Raw genomic sequence first — 19,112 nt, 5'->3', positions numbered from 1 at the left:
TATAGAGGAAGTGTAGACACTGATAACAGTCCAATCATAAACGTAAGTGCAATAAATTGGTTCTCTCCCCCGTAGAGGCCGAAGCAGTATAGCCTTAGCTCTGGCGGTCATTAACCCCAGGAGCATAGTGAGCGAATCTAAAAGAGCCGTATCAAACTACAGTAATGGCCTAGTCGGGAAAACAGCGGCTAGAATATTAGCCACAGGGAAATTACTAGAATAGATCAAAATCCTTCGGGCTCCGGCACATGCTGGACACAAAGAAAATGAAGCAGCGGACAGGGTGGCCCGAGGCCTAATCAACCGGGTGCACCTAAGTCAGAGATGCTCGAAATCAGAAGACACCGCAAGCTCATATCATGAAATCACGCAGCTGTACACGGAAGACAGAAGAATCTACCCTCCCCCGATTCAGGAGATAAGCAGAACACAGGCCACTATGTTGAGGAGGCTTCAAACCTCATCAATCTTAAGCTCTCACAGGTTTTCACTAATCACTACAGGAGACTTCAGTCATCTGTGTCCAAACTGTAGCGAGTTCGCTACGCTAAACCACATTGTGTGGGGACGTCGGGCAAAGCTCCCCCCCTCCCCCCCCAAAAAAGCTCCTGCCAGCCGCAGACCGGGATTCCTGGGAACGCCTACTTACTCTAAGACAAAGAAGCTCAGCAAGGCCTGGTGGAATAGGCCATGAAGGTCGTCTAAGAAATGGGACTACCTAGTGGACCAGTACAAGCTTAGCAGAGAAGACAACCTCTTTTCTGTTAAGTAAAAGTTGTACTACATATATATATCTATACTGTTTAAAAAAAAGAAAAGGAAATCGGCACATATTTGTACACTTTCCTAACACATCTTTCACCCTGCATCTGCCCCTGGGTTACAGCTAAAAGCCATGATTTACTCATTCGAGGCACACACGAACCGATAAAATGGATCACAACTTTTCCAACTTAAGACTGCGCAGTCCAATCCGTGCTGCTATCTATAAAGAGTGCAAACAGTGGCAGCGCTGCTGGAACACCGTGTCCAGCAGACACGTGTTAATACGGCAACTCTGGTCCTTAAATCAGAATAAGAGCTTTGATCATTAATGCTAATGAGGCAAAACGCTATGAGCGCGCGGAGGGACACTTTTAAGGCCGCACCGTTCACTTTCCCGAAAAAGCGTTCCAGGGACGAAATTAGACGCTCGCGGCAGTCTGGCCACGCAGCCGCTACCACCACTTAACGCGCGGACAAAAAAGGGGCTCCGGCCCCCGCAATTCGCCGGGACGCCCGCGGCTATATCTTCCTTTCCGAATTCGCTCTCCGGGCTTCAGCCGGAACTTAATATGAGTCGCGCCTATACATAGGCGCGCTCTCTAAAAGGAGCGACCGCGAACTTTTTTCGGGAAGTCAACGAGCTCCCTCCGGGCGCCGCTGGATGGAGAAGCGACCGCAACGAATCAAGCGGGATTCCGCCGCACCCTTCTCCTTGCTCGACAGCCGCAATTCGTCCGAATAACCCGGAGGGGGTGACAGAGGAAGGCCCAATCACCGGCGAAGGCAGCGGCCGGCGGGAGGGTCGGAAATGGGGAAAGGTCGACCCCGCCGAAGCCCACCGGGTTTCGGGAGTAAGAAGCCCTGCGCGGTCCGGAGAAGCGAGACACGGGCCGAAGGGCGACGCTGCACGATCGGGGCTTCAACCTCCCGCTATGCGACCTTCGGGAACGACGGCGCGACACAGACGCCGTCGGAACTAGCTCTGGCATGGTAAAAACAGGGATGAAAGGAAGAGACGGGACAAACGCAACCGCTATCCCTACACTTCAGACCCCGGCACGACCCGAAAGTCCATGCGGGATCCTCTTCCCTAGAACAAATTTCCATTCTCCGAAACATGCGTGCAGGGATGTTTACCCGCTTCTTTTCTCTGACTTCTGGCGGAATCACTATACTCCGCGCTCGTTCGTCGCCAAAAGAATGGTGAGCAGTGGCGAACGTCCTAATTAGTCATGTGCAGCTGCCATTCGGAGAAACGACCCGTTCCGCGGTAAGAGAGAGGGGAGGCGGAAGTGAACCCGACTGCGGGCTACAAAAAGTTGCGAAACCTTCCACGCACACCACATCTGAGTGATTTAGCATAGCGCGATCTGCGATCCGCTAGCGTTTCCTGTGCCTGCGCATCATAGCAGGAGTGCGCCCCTCGCGCATCAGCACGCGCGGCTGGCGGCTCGAGGTTCACAGTAGCAGAACACGCTATGCTAAATCTATCTATTCTCCGCATCGGCAAAATGCTAACTGGGAAGCACCGCAAAAAAACGGACAGGTGAGGTTTGTCCAAAGACGACTTGGCAGCGAGACAAGCAAGTTGAAACGATATCACAAGACAACGGGAAGAGCGAACCAGAAGCAGACATGTTTCTTCGAGCAGCGCTCAGTGTCGACAATGTAGAAGCTTGGCCGAGTTGCTGGCTTAGCATTCTTAAAACAGCGCGATGAAGACAAGGACAACAGAAAAGACGCACACAGTAGCGGTGTTTTCCAATATTTGCAAGTCAGCGCCCGTGTATACGTCTCTTCTTGCGTCCTTGTCTTTTTCGCGCTGTTTTAAGGATGCTCAGTATCGATTATTCGATCCTAAGGAGGCGCAAAAAATGCATGCGACAGGGAAATGTATTTACAGACAGCAGTCGGCTTTTCGCTGCCCCTTTAAATTATCCCTTCCTATCCCGTCAGTTGTTGTCGAGAATATAAGCTTTTCTTTTCATACTTCTCTGTGTGCTGTGTAATGTTCAAATCTGCTCAATACTGTACGCACTAATAGGGTTTTAACGTAGTTAAACAGAGTATACGTGCGAAAGCGCGCGTTCATTCTTCGCCTCTTCTTTTAATCCCATTGGCTACAGCTCGCGCGACGCTCCTCCGAACTTTCCCGAGCTTACCCGAGCTACTGCAAGAGCACAAGACAAGATTCTTGCTCGGGGTCGATACGTCTGGAGTTGTGCTTTCGCACCAATAATGAGTGCAATAAGGATTTGCTACACCAGGAGTCAGGCGCTAAAAACTCCGTGTATCCTCACTAATTTCCTTATAAGGATTCAGCCTACATCATTTTCACAGTGACAGCGTCAAACTCCACGAGATGTAAGCACCAGTGGATACAAGAAAACGCGACAGAAATGGACAAGATATCAGCAGCTAGCTCATCAGTTCGCAATTTGAACTCCACAAGCCCGACAGTCGGAATCTTCCAATCACGCTGGCAGAGAGGAAGCAGCCGAGCGCTTCTTCGCGTCGTCCTCGGCTACGAATCCTTTACAGTGTCCATCTCCTGCGTGCGTTATGCATTTCCCGTTTTATTTCGGTGTTTCTTCATTTTGTTTACTTCTCTCTTCCCCAACAATAGTTTTATTTTTGGGCGTGAACAAAATTAATCTCAACAACTCTCCGTGCACGCCAATTCTGGGCCGATCCCCCTGTGTGGGCATGTGTCACTGTATCAGGACAACAACAACATCCGCTCCGCCATCGTGAGCGTCACCTGCAGCGCGAGCGCACGGAGCTGCTCGTGGAACGCTCGGTGACGGCCTGCCCGCTGTACTCGCAGCCAACGGATCGCGGTCGCAACGATGGAAGAAGCAGAGGCCAAGGAGGTCACGGCGAAGAGCGAAAAACGCGACGAAGAAGGGACCAAGAAGCAGGTAAGCGCGACCGCGGTTACGCGCAGCCCGCGGAGGTCTTCAAGCGAATCGGCGCCGCGCTGTCTGGAGCGGGGACGATGACGTCATATCGTGTCCGCTTGTTCTGTGGCCATAGAACCGGGCAGCCTTGGAAAAATCGGAGAATCGTTAGCAAGGAAAGAAAGAAATTTCGCAATTGGCTCGCTCTCGTGACGTGACTTCGCCAGTCATGATGACCTAGCGTACAAAATCCGAGTTATCTCACCCCCCGCCCCTGCTCCGCTTACTCCACCACATCCCCAGTTCCAAGCCATTTTCGCGTGCAAATAGCTCTGAGAATTCTGCTCCTGGTCTGGTGACACTGGCTATGCCTTTCCCAACGCCGCAGGGTTTTAGCGAGAGAAGATAGTAAATTTCGCTATTCGCTGAAATAAGGCAGGATATCTTCCGCTATCCAGCGTTCGTTCCTGTTTCTATCTGCACCGCCCCTCTAACGAGTCGCGCTGTTGGTCCAATGGTAGCGAAACCAGGCTGCTGCGCGCCGCGCAGAAGCGGCACAGCCGTACCGGGAGGCAGAGCAGCGGTGGCGCCGAGGCAGGAGGCGCACCACCACCGACGGGTGGCGCCGAGGAGATCACCACGCCGGCCCACAGGGACTCGCGACGCATGGCTGACGACAGCAAGAGGAACAAGCGTTCCAAACGTAAGGGCATACACACGCGCACTGCCGCTGTACGACAAAAAGGTTGCGGGTCGGCATGGCTCACCGGCTTTCTATCCAGGATTTTGTGCAACGAAGGATCTCAGTGACCATGGACCGATGTGCGCGCATGCGCACAGTGCATCGGTGCATGGGAAACGATCGTAACGTGAGCCGTGAGCCTGTTAGCGCAGCTCTATTAGCGACAGTGGCGATAGACAGACACAGCGCCTGACCTGTAGTTGGAGCGTAAGCATACAGTCAAGTTTTGCTTTCGCCGTTACCGCCTCAGGCTCGTATCAACCGAAAATACACTCGCTGTTCCAGGACATACGTGTGCGCAGTAAGCGTTCGGAACAAACTTACAACTGTCTGCCCTAAGTCCCGATAACATTAACATCTGCGCTTTAACAACTCAGCTGTCCCTGTAGTCGACTGCAGTTATGTGATACATAATCATTAATTGATCCTTTGGTCATTCGGACATCGTATATCTGACAGTGGCTGTGTTTCAAACAAATGTGTTTTCGACGCAAATGAGGCACTGCGCGTTGTTCACGGTTCCCGAGCCTCGCGCTCTACGCCTTTTCACTCCGTCCTCCATGACAAGCTTCACGATGATGTGCGAACCTGCGCTGCTCCGCCAACGCAGATCGCCACAAGCTGTCCCGCGATAACGCCCCGTCCGCCGAAGGCGCAGGGCGCGAGCAAAGCACCGACGCGAGCGCGAGCCACTCGGCGTCCCAGCCCGCTACGCAGGCGCCGACGCCAGCGCCGCCGTCGGCGCCATCGCTGTCGCACATTGTATCGCCCAACCCGGCGCTGCTGACGACTCCCGGCGACGTCTCCCCGTCCAGGAAGGCACGCCCTTCGGCCAGCACCCTGCCCAGCCCCTACAACGAGGGCATGCTCAGCCCAGAGGTGCGCCATCCCTCCAGGAGAATCGGGGCTCACCCATACGCTCCTGAGCCCGGGTGGTATTCCAATTACATTCCATCATGATGATGGGTGGAGCCTGCATGACCCATGCTTGGTCAGACAGCGTCAATCAAAGGATCGGTCATTCCGGGGATAACTCACCACATCTGGGCTAGGGTGATGCTATGGTTTTATTCCAACTACATCACATTTTAATGTGGTTTGGAGTATACTATGTTTAGCCAGAGAGCGCTAGTCAGTGAATAAGCCCCCTTTTGTTTTCATTCTTCGTCACTGCCTCAAAAAAACGTCCGCGACGCGGACGTTATATAATTATAGAGTTGACGTGGTTTCAATCAATCAATCAATCAATCAATCAATCAATCAATCAATCAATCAATCAATCAATCAATCCACGGCTGTTTGAGGAGATTTCTTCCATGGAGCCGAGTAAGTGACTGCAACGATTGAGCTGGTGAAGAGCAAGCGAGCGAGCGAAGGAACAAAAGCATCCTTGTCATCTATCATTACATACCCTTTCATGTCCTGAGGCAATAAACATAGCTTAAAACACACACACACACAACGACGAGGCCAGAGGAAGAATGGTGAGCATCCGTAAAACAAATAACACGTAAGGGGAACTAGAAAGCAATCTGCCTCGTGGAGACGGAACCCATCGACCATTTCAGTCGGTTTCACCACGTGCGGCCAGAGTCTCACGCGACGCGCTCGTACACGCTTCAATTTTGTGACACGCCTAAACCAGTGCCAGCATGGATGGATAACCAGAGCGGTGGGCGCGCGGCTCAGGGACCTGCGCAAGGTCTGCCGCAGGCACAGCCGGGGCCACCGACGGCGGCTGCCACCCGGGGGGGCAAGAGCTCGCCGGTTGCGCTCGCGATGACCTCTGACAGTCGACCTGCCGCCGTAGTACCCAACCGGGCGGCGGTGGCAGCGTCTAAGCAGCAGCCCAACAGCCCGGCCCGCGTGCTGGACAAAAGCGTCCTGCCCATCGTGGTCATCACGCTGCTCGCCTGCACGCTCATGGTCATCGTGGTGATCCTCAAGGTGCGCACCTCGCAATTGCGCCGAGCGGGTACACTGACCATGTTTTCAAAGTTATCTGCTCTGCTGGTGCTCATGCGTGCTGTGGAATACGCTGAACCAGCCATTGCAGTATGGACGTCCAGCTCAATCAACGTCTAGATCAGGCATTAGACGGCATGTACCGCATCATCCATACAGCAATGCCTCATGCAATGGACCCACTCTCTCGTCGTCTAAAATAACTCCCAAACAAAAGCCTTCTACCAGCGAAAGAAGGGACACCGGCGACTGTAGCAACTACTTTTACGCCTCTAAATACGGCCGTATAGTAGACATTCCCAATAACCGCTCCCTGGGCGCTGCCATATTTATTGCTCGATGGACTGCAGTGTGCATCTGGCGCTATAGCACGGTAGAAGCGGTAGCGCTAGCCCTCTGAACCGATTAGCGACAGTCCAGAGAGGTGGTGCATCAACATGTGCGGCTACCCGATGGCTATGCTTACTCTAGGTGGCACTGTCTCGGGAGCACCAACCCCGTGGCCCACGTATAGTTTAGGTCACTTAGTCGTCCCGGAGGCGAAAACTAGTTCACTTACGCCCGCTCCTATAACACCACAAGCTACACGTGCATCTTCTTTCCCCAAGGTGATGCCCAACTTGAAGAACATTGACCCCAGGACGTTCGAGCTGTGCACCACGCCCGCGTGCGTCGAGTACGCGCGCCGCCTGACCGCCTCGGTGAACCAGGGCGTCAGCGCCTGCAGCGACTTCTACAGTCACGTCTGCGGCAGATGGAGTGACCCCAAGGTGACAAGCAAGGCTATATACTGCAATAATCTATCGTGCTTCAGTCGCAGCACAGAGGTCACTGCGCAGACCAGACAAGAGGTCGTGTACAGTATGTACTCGCTTTATGAAGTCAATTTTTAATGCGATAGAATTAGGAGTGCCATAAAGGCCAAAACTGCCCGACGGTGTAGGCGTCTGTGTGAAGCCTCCACCTGGTAGGTGGTGTTTAGGGAGATTTGCCGCTCTCCACCCGCCACCAGTCAACCGTCCCTCTGACCTCTTGCCCTCTACCCTTCCTCCTCTCCACCTGTAGGGGAGAAGAGAGAGACAGCGCACGAAGAATTAGTCAGAAAAAAAAAATGAAAATTACTCGGACAACAGCGGCAGTATACGCGCAAAATGTACAGTCTCCCGAAGAACTATCGATGCAAAAATGATGCTTGCGGGAGCTACTCCTCGCAGCGTTGCTCGGGAAGAGCAACCTGTGTCTCTCAAGCCTTGCCGGTGGCAGTGGTTGAGACGGCCACCTGATAGCAGAGTGATGCATCGCTTAACCGATGCGTTACTGCGCTGGTAGCTAGGTATGAGAACTCGCCGCGAACTGTGAATGTTACAAATATTGCCTGTAGTTGCGTACAGTCTAAATTCGAAGAGAATCAGAATTGAAATGTATTGGGGAGTGAGTGAAGGACAATGAACTCAGAATTGGAATATGATCGGAACTGCGACTGATTGCCGAGTGAAAGAAACATGCTATGGAATTTTTTCCTCGTCAATCAAATTGAACGCCCCAATTTTCTCCCCCCAAAAAATGTCTAGAAATTTGAGGTATGCGCCCATTACACGGGGTAAATTATTCACAGGAGGACAGGACAGAGGAAAAAAGAACGTCATTTTGCTACTATCATCACGCCTTAATTAAGCCCTTCAAAGCCACATATTACAATTAGCATATTAGAAATTACATCATATAAGGTTGATAAGACTGAACATAACGGAGATACGTCTTCCTCCATTCTTCTTACGACGGTTCATGGCGCAGCCGTTTATTGAAGCGTGCTTAAATGCGCGGAAAAAGAAACCTCAAGAGGGGGGGGGGGGGGGGGGGGCAGACCTTGCATGCACCTGCGTCAAATGGGTGGGGCGGAACCTAACCGCATCTGTCCCCCGTGGCGCAGTCGGCGTGGAGGGGCCTGCAGGCCAGCTTCTCGTCCGGCGCGGTCACGACGCTCACCACCGCGGGCTCGGTCGAGAGCGCCGGGGGCCCGCAGAGCGCGGTGCGAAAGGCGGCCCTGCTCTACCGCTCCTGCGAGAGGGTCGCCCAGGGCAAGAACGAACTGGACCGCTTTCGGCCCATGCTCGAGGACATCGGCGTCCACTGGCCGAACCCAAACCCGAGCCCGGACGTGCTGCGGACGCTGTTCAGGCTTATCGACCAGATGAACCTGCATGTCCTCGTCAGCGTCAAGGTCGGCCGCCACGTCCCCGCGGCGCTGTCTTTAGCTAACGCACGTAGCGACGCGGTTCTGGAGTGATTCCAACATACTGTGCTGACGCACGAAAGCCCACGAGAGTTTTAGGCTGCTATAAATTTAAGGAAAAAGGTCAGAGAGCTCATCATAGTCTGATACAACTCAAGAACGAAGCGGCTTTTCCCCGACAAAGGACCCCTTTCCAGCCAAAGGCGTCGGCCGATTCTCATGACCCTGTTGAGTGACAATGCAGAGGGAGGGGGGGGGGACTATCCTTTTTCACCTGCCACTCCCAGAACAGCTTCGCTGGCTACTGCATTAGACCCACAAAACCCACAAACTCAAATATGGCCGATGTTTGTCTGTCCGAAGGCGAAACCAAAGTGAAAACCCAAGCGCTGGCTGGCGCACCTAATTCGCATTTGCCTAAACCGCCATAAATCACCCGTCATTTTTTCTTTGTTTCTGGATTATATAGGCTATGCAAGATTGAGCGGTCGAGATCCGATAGTGAGATACTAATGTACTGAAAGGAGGGTGCACAAGACCCCTTCTAAATATAGCGACCATGATTCGCACAAAATTTGGTGGGCGCGAAATGAGGAACGCCGGTAAAACTCCTAAAGTGGTGATAAAGTAAGTGTGTAAATAGCTTGTGGGGAGTCCGGAAGCTCCACCGCACCTCTTGTCGCAACAAGAACTGTGAGGCTGCAGGCAGACAGGACTGTAAACTGGTCGCGGCAATCTTTTCGGCAGAGGTTCTACCCCGACGCCAAGCAGCATGTTCCAGTGGTGGAGCTGCGCGCAGTGACCCACTATGTGTCCGAGGCCAAGCACCGCTACGAGCGTCTCGAGGCGACCAACAAGGCCAAGGAATACTTCGAGGCCTTCTTCAACGACTTCAGCGCCAAGGACAGCTCGAGCCTAGACTTCAACGCCTCCCGGCAGCTGGAGAAGGACGGACTCGACGCGTTCGCGCCACTCCTTGGGGGACACCACGGCCACGGCCACGGCCACGGCGACGAGCACGAGCACGAGCACGAGCACGAGCTGAACGAAACCGTGCTACGACGGATCGAGCTGGCCGCCCTCGCAGACGCCACCCCGGACATTAAGAACTCGAAGCAGCGCTGGGAGACGCAGCTGCACGAGTAAGTCCGCTCACCCTCTGGCCACCGCCGCTTGGAGGAGGAACACGTGCGATCTCTTGGATCGCTTTTTCTTTTACGTACACTTTCACCGGCGAAGCATCGGTTGGTACCACACTTGATTCATGCATAGCTCGAGGCACGCGTCCCCGCACTTACGACGCCAGAGCCCGCGTTTGCGTAGATAAAGGCGCGGTAAAGTCGCTTAGCTGGTGGACACCAGTGACCTGGACCCTGCCGTGAAGAAAGGAGGGACATTAATCTAATATTGAATGTAGGTGAACTTGTCCAAAGGAGGACAATTGTTTGGTTTGGTTTATAGGGGTTTAACGTCCCAAAGCGACTCAGGCTATGAGGGACGCGGTAGTGAAGGGCTCCGGAAAATTCGATCACCTGGGGTTCTTTAACGTGCACTGACATCGCACAGTACACGGGGGCTCTAGAATTTCGCCTCCATCGAAATTCGATCACTGCGGCCGGGATCGAACCCGCGTCTTTCGGGACAGCAACCGAGCACCATAACCACTGAGCCACCGCGGCGGCTGGGAGGACAATTGCATTTTTGTCTACCATTTTTATGTAGGTTAAAATATAAATTAAATTGGAAAAAACGCTATGTAAGCAGCCAAATCACACTGTCGGGAAGCAGGCCCATGCAGACTTCTCTGGGTAAGGTAGGATGTAGAGAAAAAGAACTGTTGTCAGGTTTAGGTCTTTGGATGAGAGTAGGGTGGACGTGCGATTTCGAAATTGATACTCGTTTTTGAAATTGAAAGGAGTCGAGCTCCTTTTCAGGCCTCCGTAAAGAGCGAACACACTCTCTCTACCAAATATTCAGCCCTCGGTTTACAAGCGTACTTCCATAACACTGTACACGTCTGCCAAAGTCTCCGACCCTCCGAGACAGGGAACTCTAACAGAGGCGGCGATCTGAGGTCACCTCCCCCAAGCCAGGCCTCCCCTCCCCGACCTTCGGATACTACAGGACTTCGCTTTCATCAACCCAGAGGGTGTATCGGCGCACATTTCGGCCTTTGTCGGACTTGATGATACCCGCCTGCGCAGACAGATGGGACTCGCGTCACCGGCGGAGGCGGTGCTCATGGCATCCGGCCGTGCGATAGACATGCTGGAGGCGCTCAACGGCCTGGTCAAGAACCACACGGAGCGGAACGCCGAGCTGTTCGTCGGCTGGCTGGCACTGCAGGAGGTGGCTCTGCTGGTCAGCAAGAACCTGGCCAGGGCCGTCGAGGCCATGGGCAGCTGGGGCGTCGCCGCGAACCACGACCCCGCGCAGCGCTGCCTGACACTCGCAGAGGCGCTCCTCGGATGGGTGGTGTTCGCGCCCTTCGCAGCCACCATGGCCACTGACATCATCCGCCAGGACATCAAGGCAAGCACGCCGCGCTCTCGCTGCTCAGCGAACCCCGGCAATCTCAAATCGTTTGTTCTGGTTTATTGGGGTTTAACGTCCCAAAGAGACTCGGGCTATGAGGGACGCCGCAGTGAAGGGCTCCGGAAATTTCGACCACCTGGGGTTCTTTAACGTCTTTCAAGCGTCCGCTGTCCCATAACGTCTCAAGCGGAAATTACCGCTAGCTTTCGCCTTCCATAGCCGGATGCAAGTAAAGAACGAAGCGCAATTACCTCTCAAAGGAGATCGACTCCAACCACCAGTGGCGTCGAACTATTCTCGTGATGTCGCGGTTAGCCTCCTTGCATCGGCCACGGAGTAGTGACCAACACACTAAACTGGAATAATTACGGATTAATCACACGTCTAACACTAAACTGAAGAAAGATAACAAAAATTGGGGGCAACAAGCTCCGCCTTTAAAGAATTGGGGGCAACAAGCTCCGCCTTTAAAGGGCCACTGACCAGGGTCCGGACATTTTTGAAAAACAAGCCCACTGCATAGATGAGGCATCGAAGATAACCTCTGCAAAATACTAGAGCCATGCGCGCCCCGAAAAGCTGCGAAAATTCAAATCAAACCCCGTTCGTTCTTTCCTTCCTTCAAAAACGGGCCCCGCCCACTACTCTGCACCCCGCTGACGTCAAGGGTGGCTACTTTCGCTAAAGGCACTCCATTGGTGCATCGTTCTGACTGACGGGAGAAGGTTGGGCGTAGCCTTGGCGTCGCGTCGTCTGCACAAGGCTTTCCGCAGCGCCTTCTGTTCTGGCTCATGCCTCCAAACCCGCATGAAGGAAAAAAAAAAAAAAAAACTGCGGAGGGAGCGTGCGGCGACAGCCTTGAACCCTTGCCATAAAAAGTAAAAAATAGTAAAACTGAGGGAGTTGGTTCGCCCCCCCCCCCTCCCCCCCCGCCGTGATCACGTCACGAGAAGCTCTGCGTGCGCGCTCCCTTCTCAGTTTTTCTTCTATGCGAGCCCCCCAAACAAGGTTTTAATTAGTAGTGCAGCAGAGCCTTTCCCTCGCTCGTCCACTTGAGCGCTCCGCATAGACACCGCTTATCCTCCATGCATCTTGCGTACGCCCTGACTCCAATGAACGACATGGGCTTCGGAGCGGAGAAAAGACACAAACACACAGAACACAAACACACATGAAGAAAAGCAAACGGGCGGTTGCCGGGTCCGCACTTCGCCGTGTGTTTCGAACAGAAACGACTTCCGCCCATCCGCTCGTGAAACGGTGGGGGGGCCTAAAAAAAAAAATGAAAAGGTGGCTCGCTAACTGGGAATGACAAACAGATGTATGAAAGGGTGCGCTCGCTAACAAGTCTAGGTGGTCGAGCCGATCGCGCCTCTCGATCGTTCAGTGTGCGGAGAAAATGCGACGACGCTGTTTCAGCCCCAGCAGCAAAAACCAAGAAAAGAATTCTATTGAAGGCGGGGCCATATGACGTAGCCCCGTGACGCACTCCATTACGTCGGAGAAGGAAGGGGTGATTTTGCCTTGCCGAGCCTACTCGACGAGGAGCGGGAGAGAAGAATTTCGAGGAGGGAATGGAAAAAGAGGAGGCTCGCTGAAAGAGAGGTAGAGAGTGTCTGCTGAGCTCGGGTGGTCCGTGGCCCTTTAAAGGCATCACGCGACAGCGGTTCCTCTTGTCCACGCAGGCACCGTAAAATGTTTCCCACTTTTCACAACCACAGTCATTATGTGAAAGACCAAACGATATATAATTTCGCTTTAACCAAGCTGTACGAACCTGTTCTGCGTGGAGTAGCGGTAGCGCGTCTGACTGGCAACCCGAGGGTCCGAAGTTTCCGATGCGCCGCTGGTGTAGCTAGCGCCATCTATGGGAGCCTCTTTCCGTGACGCCGACGGCAACGCCGCCACCGGCTTTTCTGCGACAGGGGCCCTTCACGCTTTCGCATAAAAGCAAGAGGCACGCCCTGCAGACAAGTTTACATACGACTTTTTCCTACGCCTCCTCTTTTCGTCGTTGATACAGTGTGGCCCTTTTTCCGCATGCCACACAACCGCCTACAGAAGCAGTTGGTGCATTTTACTGAGCATGTACAAAAATCCGTAATCCCACACTGTAGCAGTGGGAGGCGATTCTGTCCAGCTCCCAGCACGGGTACCAGTTGAGGCTGGTGGTACGGCAGCCGCTGTAGAGGCCCTGGACTGAGGGCTATATCCGCCTGTCACCTAGAACTTCACCTATGAGCCAATGAGTTTTCCGTTAGCTCTTTTCGTCGTTGTCTTCCCCTCACCCCTCCCCCCTCCTTCCCCCCCCCCCCCCTCCCGGTCCCGCGAATGTTTACCGCGACGTCATCGCTATATAGGTCGACGCCTGTGGTTACAGGGCCTCTTTTGAGGGGCAATTTTCGCTCTATTCTTAACTTGCATCAGACCACCACTAACGAGAATTAATAGGGGAGTAGACACGGATTGAGCCCGTTGAAGAATGCGCCATGTGATGTGCGATACCGGTGTGCTTCGGTAGTAGGCGCTGTTGCAAGCATATCGCGCAGTGCACCTATAGAAACAGTAATAAGGGGCATTGTTAGCCTAAAGAATACAAGGAAGTAGAAATACTCGCTACCACTTCTTTTAGTCGGTGAGAGTTTTATAATGTAATCTCTCTATCGCTGGCGCAGTAAAAGTGAATTTTAAAAGCCTGAATGCAAACGCCCGTCCGCAGCACTTCGCGCCGGCTCGGCAACGTGCTGACGTCGCCGATACGATGAGGTTTGGCGGAACTGTACAGGCTCTGCGTTATCGCGGCGGCGTTTGGTATGCCCGCACGGGGCTTATCGCTCGTAATCGCTCGTGGCCTTCCACTGCCACTCCGCGTTACTCCTCCAGCTATCTACGTGCATGATTATTGTCGCTACCCCAGGCACTCTTCCTCCCAACACGAGGCACATAGTTGGGAATGCATTGGGACGTGCTAATGCAAGCGTGTCCCAGTTAGCCAACGATTTCCCACGCCATTTACGCGGCGGCACACAAACGCTGGTGCTGCTTCTGAATACACTGAAGTCGCTCGCAAAAAAAAATGTAACTCAAAAGAAAACATTCGACAGAAGTCTGTCTGGTTGGGAAATTTAATGTTAGGAGAAGGTAAGTGACGCCAACCAAGTAAAATACAGGAAAAACACGACGTTTCGGGACCGGCTCGGCCCCTTCTTCACGGTGTGACTACGGGCGAGCGCAGCTTGGCTTTTTAAGCCCCTGTGTGGAGGACCTGCGGGTCAATGGCCGCAGCCCATGGACGTAGGATGAGGGGAGAGTCCCCAGGGAACGATTAACATTCTCTCGTGTTTGCTGTATGTGCCACGACTCGAGTAGAAGCCTCCTGCGTGGGTAACTCAACAGAACAATCGTAATTTGCAACGCATACTGGCATCGGTGTGCTTGCTGCAAAGTAAGATATGTCAAGCCACAGATTTTACTGCTGGCTGTAAAACTTCTCACTAACCACATTTCTGCTGCGCTAAAGGCCGGCAGATTGAAACGTTCCTTCAACGCAGTTCAAAACAAGATATGCAATGGGAACGTTTACGATCCACCACGTATTTAATAACACAAAAGTCGCAGTTCTTCTTGCTCAAGCCCGCCTATGACGACGGTACAGCGTCGCTGGGGCTAAACAAAAAGCGAAAAAGAAACAATCGAATTCGTAGCCACGGAAGTTAGCGCACAAGCTCCCGCAAAGCTCTTTAATCTCAAAACGAGGCGGAGCTAGGGAATGTTGATATCTCATGCTATGCTGTGTTTTACGGCGCATAATGCAATGGCTTCCATGCCCCGAACAGAAGGGTAAATAGGTTTGCTTTCATTGCAGCCACCTCCTTCTAGCTCCCAACCTCTATATTTATGCAAAATTCTCGGTGTTGCGCAGAACGTGGTCACGTCCATCGAGCAGGCCCTGAAGACGGCCGTCGACGCCAGCCCCTGGCTGCGCAGTCTGGAGATCGGCAGCCTACCCACCCTCACCACGGGCTCCTTCCTCCAGTGAGTGCACGCCGCCTCTTCCTCCTCCTCCTGTTTGACTAGAGTTGAGTGCAACAGCGGCGGCGGAGAACAGTGCGGGTCTCGAAACGTCAGAGACGGGATTCCGGGCTGCCGCTGAAGAAACCCATTTTTCATTTATCAGCACCCGCAAGGCCAAGCGGCATTACACGGGCGTTTACTTTACGTATAGGCATGCCAACCGGAAGAACAGAAATGCTCTTGTGATCGATCAAACGACTGATTCGTTGATTGATTGATTGATTGATTTTGGTTGCACGCCAATGCGGTAGGAAACAGACGTTTAGCGACCCCCGCGGCGTCCATACATTTAGTCCTGACGGTGCCGCGTAATGTGTGTTCACAATAGACACTTTTAGTTGCTGCGTACGTGGCGACATTGCGTACGCAACGCTCACTACGTTCCGTACGCTGTAAAGGACACCCCCGTCACACTTATAGTTGGCCGTACCGCCGCAGAGCAGTCGCGTAGCGCGTTGTGTTGTGTCGCCATCTAGTGACAAACACTGAAAGCGCTGTAGCGCTCGGCTGAGCATTTTTCAGATTCTGACAATATGAATAGTATATTACTGTTTTTAATGGAGGAAAAAATGTATAATGTTTAATGAAGTGCAAAAGTAGGCACATGACTAAAAAAAATTATTCGACAGGTGCGGTTGCTATGACGATAAACGTACACAACGTCAGTTAGGCTTAAAAGGTCAAAAATCGCTTCATTATCTGAAAAACAAGGGGCATTTGTCCCTAATATTTTGGCGTGTGGGTGAGAGTAGACAAAATAAAAGTTAACAGCTCAGTTTAGAGCGAGCCATCACGTTGAAGAAAGCTGCGGCGAAGTGAAATCAGTCCGAAGCGGGCGAGATGGTCGCCGCCATGTTCTCTACGCAGCACGTAGCGTCCCGCGTTGCGTACGCTTAGCGGGCGGGCGTCCGCAACGCGCGGCTAGATACGTTGCGTTCTGCGCATGCGCATTCGTTACCCGCGGTGTCGTTGCGTGCGCAGGCTCACTGCGTACGTCCAACTAAAAGTGTCTAATGTTCACGAACGTATAGTCGCATCACGCGTCGGTAAAGGCCCGGTTTCACGCGATGTTTTTTTACGACGAAGTTGAAGCGGCAAAAAGTGGCGCGGCGCACGGCTGGAGATACGTATACATATGTGCAGCGAAGAAGCGGCGGGGCCGAAGCGTATCATTCGACGCGAAGCAAATGCGACTAACAAGTGGCAAATGCCGCTGATCGAGGAGGTCTGTGAGAACAGCGACGCTGACCACTCCGTTAAAACCATGAAGGCGTTCATTTCGACACCATCAGCATGCGTATTTAATGCATGAAGTCGCGTATACCTTGGGATGCCCGCGCAGCCGCGGATACGAGTGGCGCGTTTTCTAAAGGCCCGTGTGCTGTGCGATGCCAGTGCACGTTAAAGAACCCCAGGTGGTTGAAATTTCCGGAGCCCTCCACTACGGCGTCCCTCATAGCCTGAGTCGCTTTGGGACGTTAAACCCCAATGAACCAAACAAAACCAAACCTTTCGCTTCAGGGAGGAAACACAGACATCTCGATCCGAGCGTAGGTCGTGTTCTTATTCCTCCTTCCTCTCAAAGAAGCCACACTGCTTGATGGAGTGTTTATTATCGGGGACGAGTTTTACGTTAGCGGTGCGGCACTAAGGACATGCAATCGCTTTAGGCCGAGCGGCCTCCCAAGTCACGCGCACAGAACGAGACGAGGCACCTATCGATGCACAGTGCACCGACAGCAAGCGTGATATTAATGTGGACATGGGCGGATATTTCCACTAGTGACATGACCGGCTATTAAGCTTGTTACGAAGCCTCAATGGGAGCGTTCGCAGCGCTTACTGCATTCACAGATAGGGTTGGCTCAAGGGTTGGTCGACGAGGATGGAGAACTAACCAGGGCATGCCAAAGGTCACGGTTGCCTATGGTCAACATGCATACGCGGTAACCAGACAGGAGCTGTCCCGGCGCAAGCCCTGCTTGGGTTTCCTGTCGTCGCCAATCCTGGCATGCTCTACTTCACAGCGGCTTGTCCAAGGCGAGCGGCCGACATGCTCCGACATGCCCACGACGCCGGTGTTGGAAGACGCAGTTTGGCGAGATTCCGCGCTGTTCGGTTGCACAGCCCCGGCTTATCGAACAATGCAGCAATTTGTTTGGGCGTGTTGGCGCATCACCGCAATCGCGGAGACGATGAGGGACGTTCCGCTACGCTGCACCTTTAACGCGAATACGCCTAAGTGGGAGTAGAAAGGGAGTAGCTGCCCTCTAGCACGCTCCCTTATTTTGTTCAGATTGTGTTTGCGCTGCTACGGCAGACGTTGAGCCCCAACACAAAAACACAACAGAAGAGTTGTTGTACCCACAACAAATTTTACTGCGGTGTTCTGGGACCTGACACCAGAAATTCTTGTTGTAAAAACAGGATTTCCTGTAGTATTATGCAGTCCGCTGTAGTTGCAACAAGGCCAGTTCCGCCGCGGCAACAGACGTTCAGTGCTGCACAAATATCTGTCGTAACGACAGCACGACAAAAAAGTTTGTCGTTTTTTTTTTTTTTTGAGATCGGCTCTGTCGTAATTTCTGACATTGGTCGGGAAGTCAGGAGACACTATGGGCACCACAGTGTGCAAGTGAGGCGAATGAGTCCTCGATTTCTGGAAGCTTCTTCAACTCGACAGGAACTCCTTTTCACGCGTGCTGGTCTCAAACTGCTAGGCCGTGTCTGAAGTGCCGTGCCGTAGCAGTTAAGCTCCGTATATTTGTCTCTCGCCGCACGTGCAGGAAGATGGACGAGTTCCCGCAGCTGTCGGACCTGGACGCTGCGTACACCTGGCTGGCCGATATGGGCGAACACCTGACCGACAACTGGAACCACTCGATGCGTAGCCGCCACGCGGCACCACGAGGCGTCTATGAGCGCGTCGAGACCGGCTACTGCGGGACCAGCAGCTTCCAGGCACGCATCCTCCTCCTTCGTCCCATACTCACCCTCCCTCCCCCCAAGAAAAACCGCTTGCACACCACGGGCCAGTACATGCGCCCCGTTTCGAGACCTGCAGAGTTGAGACGGAAAACTCCCAAACCGAAAACTGAGCTGATAAAAGCTCCGTTAAAAAAAAAAAAAATACAGATGTCACCACCACCGGCACGTTTTGCAAGTAAACTGCTGAGCGTCGACACAGATTCTCGCGCGCGGATCCCAGAGGCTGGGATACACCGACATTAGCTTCCAAACGGTAATCACAGAGTCCTTTTCGCTGTAGACGTCACGGGTTTGAGCCGAGTGGCGGGCACACTCCTATTTGCATTTTTTATAATAGATGACAATAAATGACAATAAATGGCCGGACAAACGTCAATATAACCAGGAAGAGGCACAGCGTCGATTTTTACTCGGGACAAAACTGGAAGTCGTTGTCCTCAGTGTTTCACATCAGCTGTGTACACGCACGCACAGCCAAAACTTTACAAACGTCCGTATTCGTGAAAAAAAGAAAGAAAAAGCCTAACTTCATTGCCCTCTTAGGAGGCAACCTGCAATACACATGCGGTGCCGAATTCTGAACCTTACACAGGTTCGCCCCGCGCCACTACGGGGCGTTCGCCACTACGCCCCGCGCTCAGTCGTGCTTCCAGTCAACCAATCAGCGCCGCATGCAAAGAAATTAGATTTATTCACCACTGTCGTATTCAAATCGTTTGACAAGGTCTGTATGCGTGCTATACGGACTCACAAAACTTGCGGAACAACCTAGCAGTGGTAGACGCCTCGGTGCGGGAGTCTCGAAGTGGGGCGAGTTTAGGCTTCCGGCTCTTATCCACTGGCAGCGATACGCCGCTGTTGTGATGGCCTCCCACGCTGCGTACTCGTCGTCGTTGCCATGCATATGCAC

At 53.1% G+C, this 19,112-nt stretch overlaps 3 protein-coding genes across 4 annotated transcripts in view; 2 read left to right on the top strand and 1 right to left on the bottom strand.

Annotated features, from left to right (window-relative positions):
* Sik3 (Salt-inducible kinase 3) overlaps positions 1-19,112 on the bottom strand; it is a 105,753-nt gene that overhangs the window by 44,158 nt on the left and 42,483 nt on the right. The gene's annotated exons all lie outside the window — the stretch shown is intronic.
* LOC149340347 (uncharacterized) lies at positions 3,615-6,492 on the top strand. The gene is made up of 4 exons (XM_089550023.1): positions 3,615-3,686; positions 4,215-4,368; positions 5,018-5,286; positions 6,121-6,492. The coding sequence occupies exons 1-4, from the start codon at positions 3,615-3,617 to the stop codon at positions 6,490-6,492; spliced, it is 867 nt and encodes a 288-aa protein (XP_089406149.1).
* Positions 6,984-18,888, top strand: LOC149340346 (uncharacterized). Its single transcript, XM_089550022.1, has 7 exons — positions 6,984-7,142; positions 8,303-8,593; positions 9,353-9,747; positions 10,810-11,197; positions 15,063-15,175; positions 18,001-18,249; positions 18,795-18,888. The coding sequence occupies exons 1-7, from the start codon at positions 6,984-6,986 to the stop codon at positions 18,886-18,888; spliced, it is 1,689 nt and encodes a 562-aa protein (XP_089406148.1).

This window comes from Amblyomma mixtum, chromosome 6, assembly GCF_055824585.1.
Source record: "Amblyomma mixtum isolate Tamu chromosome 6, ASM5582458v1, whole genome shotgun sequence".
Classification (NCBI taxonomy): Eukaryota; Metazoa; Arthropoda; class Arachnida; order Ixodida; family Ixodidae; genus Amblyomma; species Amblyomma mixtum.
The sequence above is the reverse complement of the archived record's forward strand: the minus strand, read 5'-3'. Positions and strand labels throughout refer to the sequence as shown.

Bases quoted from the DNA above. Each gene is read 5' to 3' on its own strand.
- LOC149340347 (XM_089550023.1), top strand. From the start codon at position 3,615: ATGGAAGAAGCAGAGGCCAAGGAGGTCACGGCGAAGAGCGAAAAACGC. The intron at 3,687-4,214 runs GTAAGCGCGACC...CGCGCCGCGCAG, and splicing joins AAGAAGGGACCAAGAAGCAG to AAGCGGCACAGCCGTACCGG. The intron at 4,369-5,017 runs GTAAGGGCATAC...CCGCCAACGCAG, and splicing joins GAGGAACAAGCGTTCCAAAC to ATCGCCACAAGCTGTCCCGC.
- LOC149340346 (XM_089550022.1), top strand. From the start codon at position 6,984: ATGCCCAACTTGAAGAACATTGACCCCAGGACGTTCGAGCTGTGCACC. The intron at 9,748-10,809 runs GTAAGTCCGCTC...CCGCCTGCGCAG, and splicing joins TGGGAGACGCAGCTGCACGA to ACAGATGGGACTCGCGTCAC. The intron at 15,176-18,000 runs GTGAGTGCACGC...CCGCACGTGCAG, and splicing joins ACCACGGGCTCCTTCCTCCA to GAAGATGGACGAGTTCCCGC.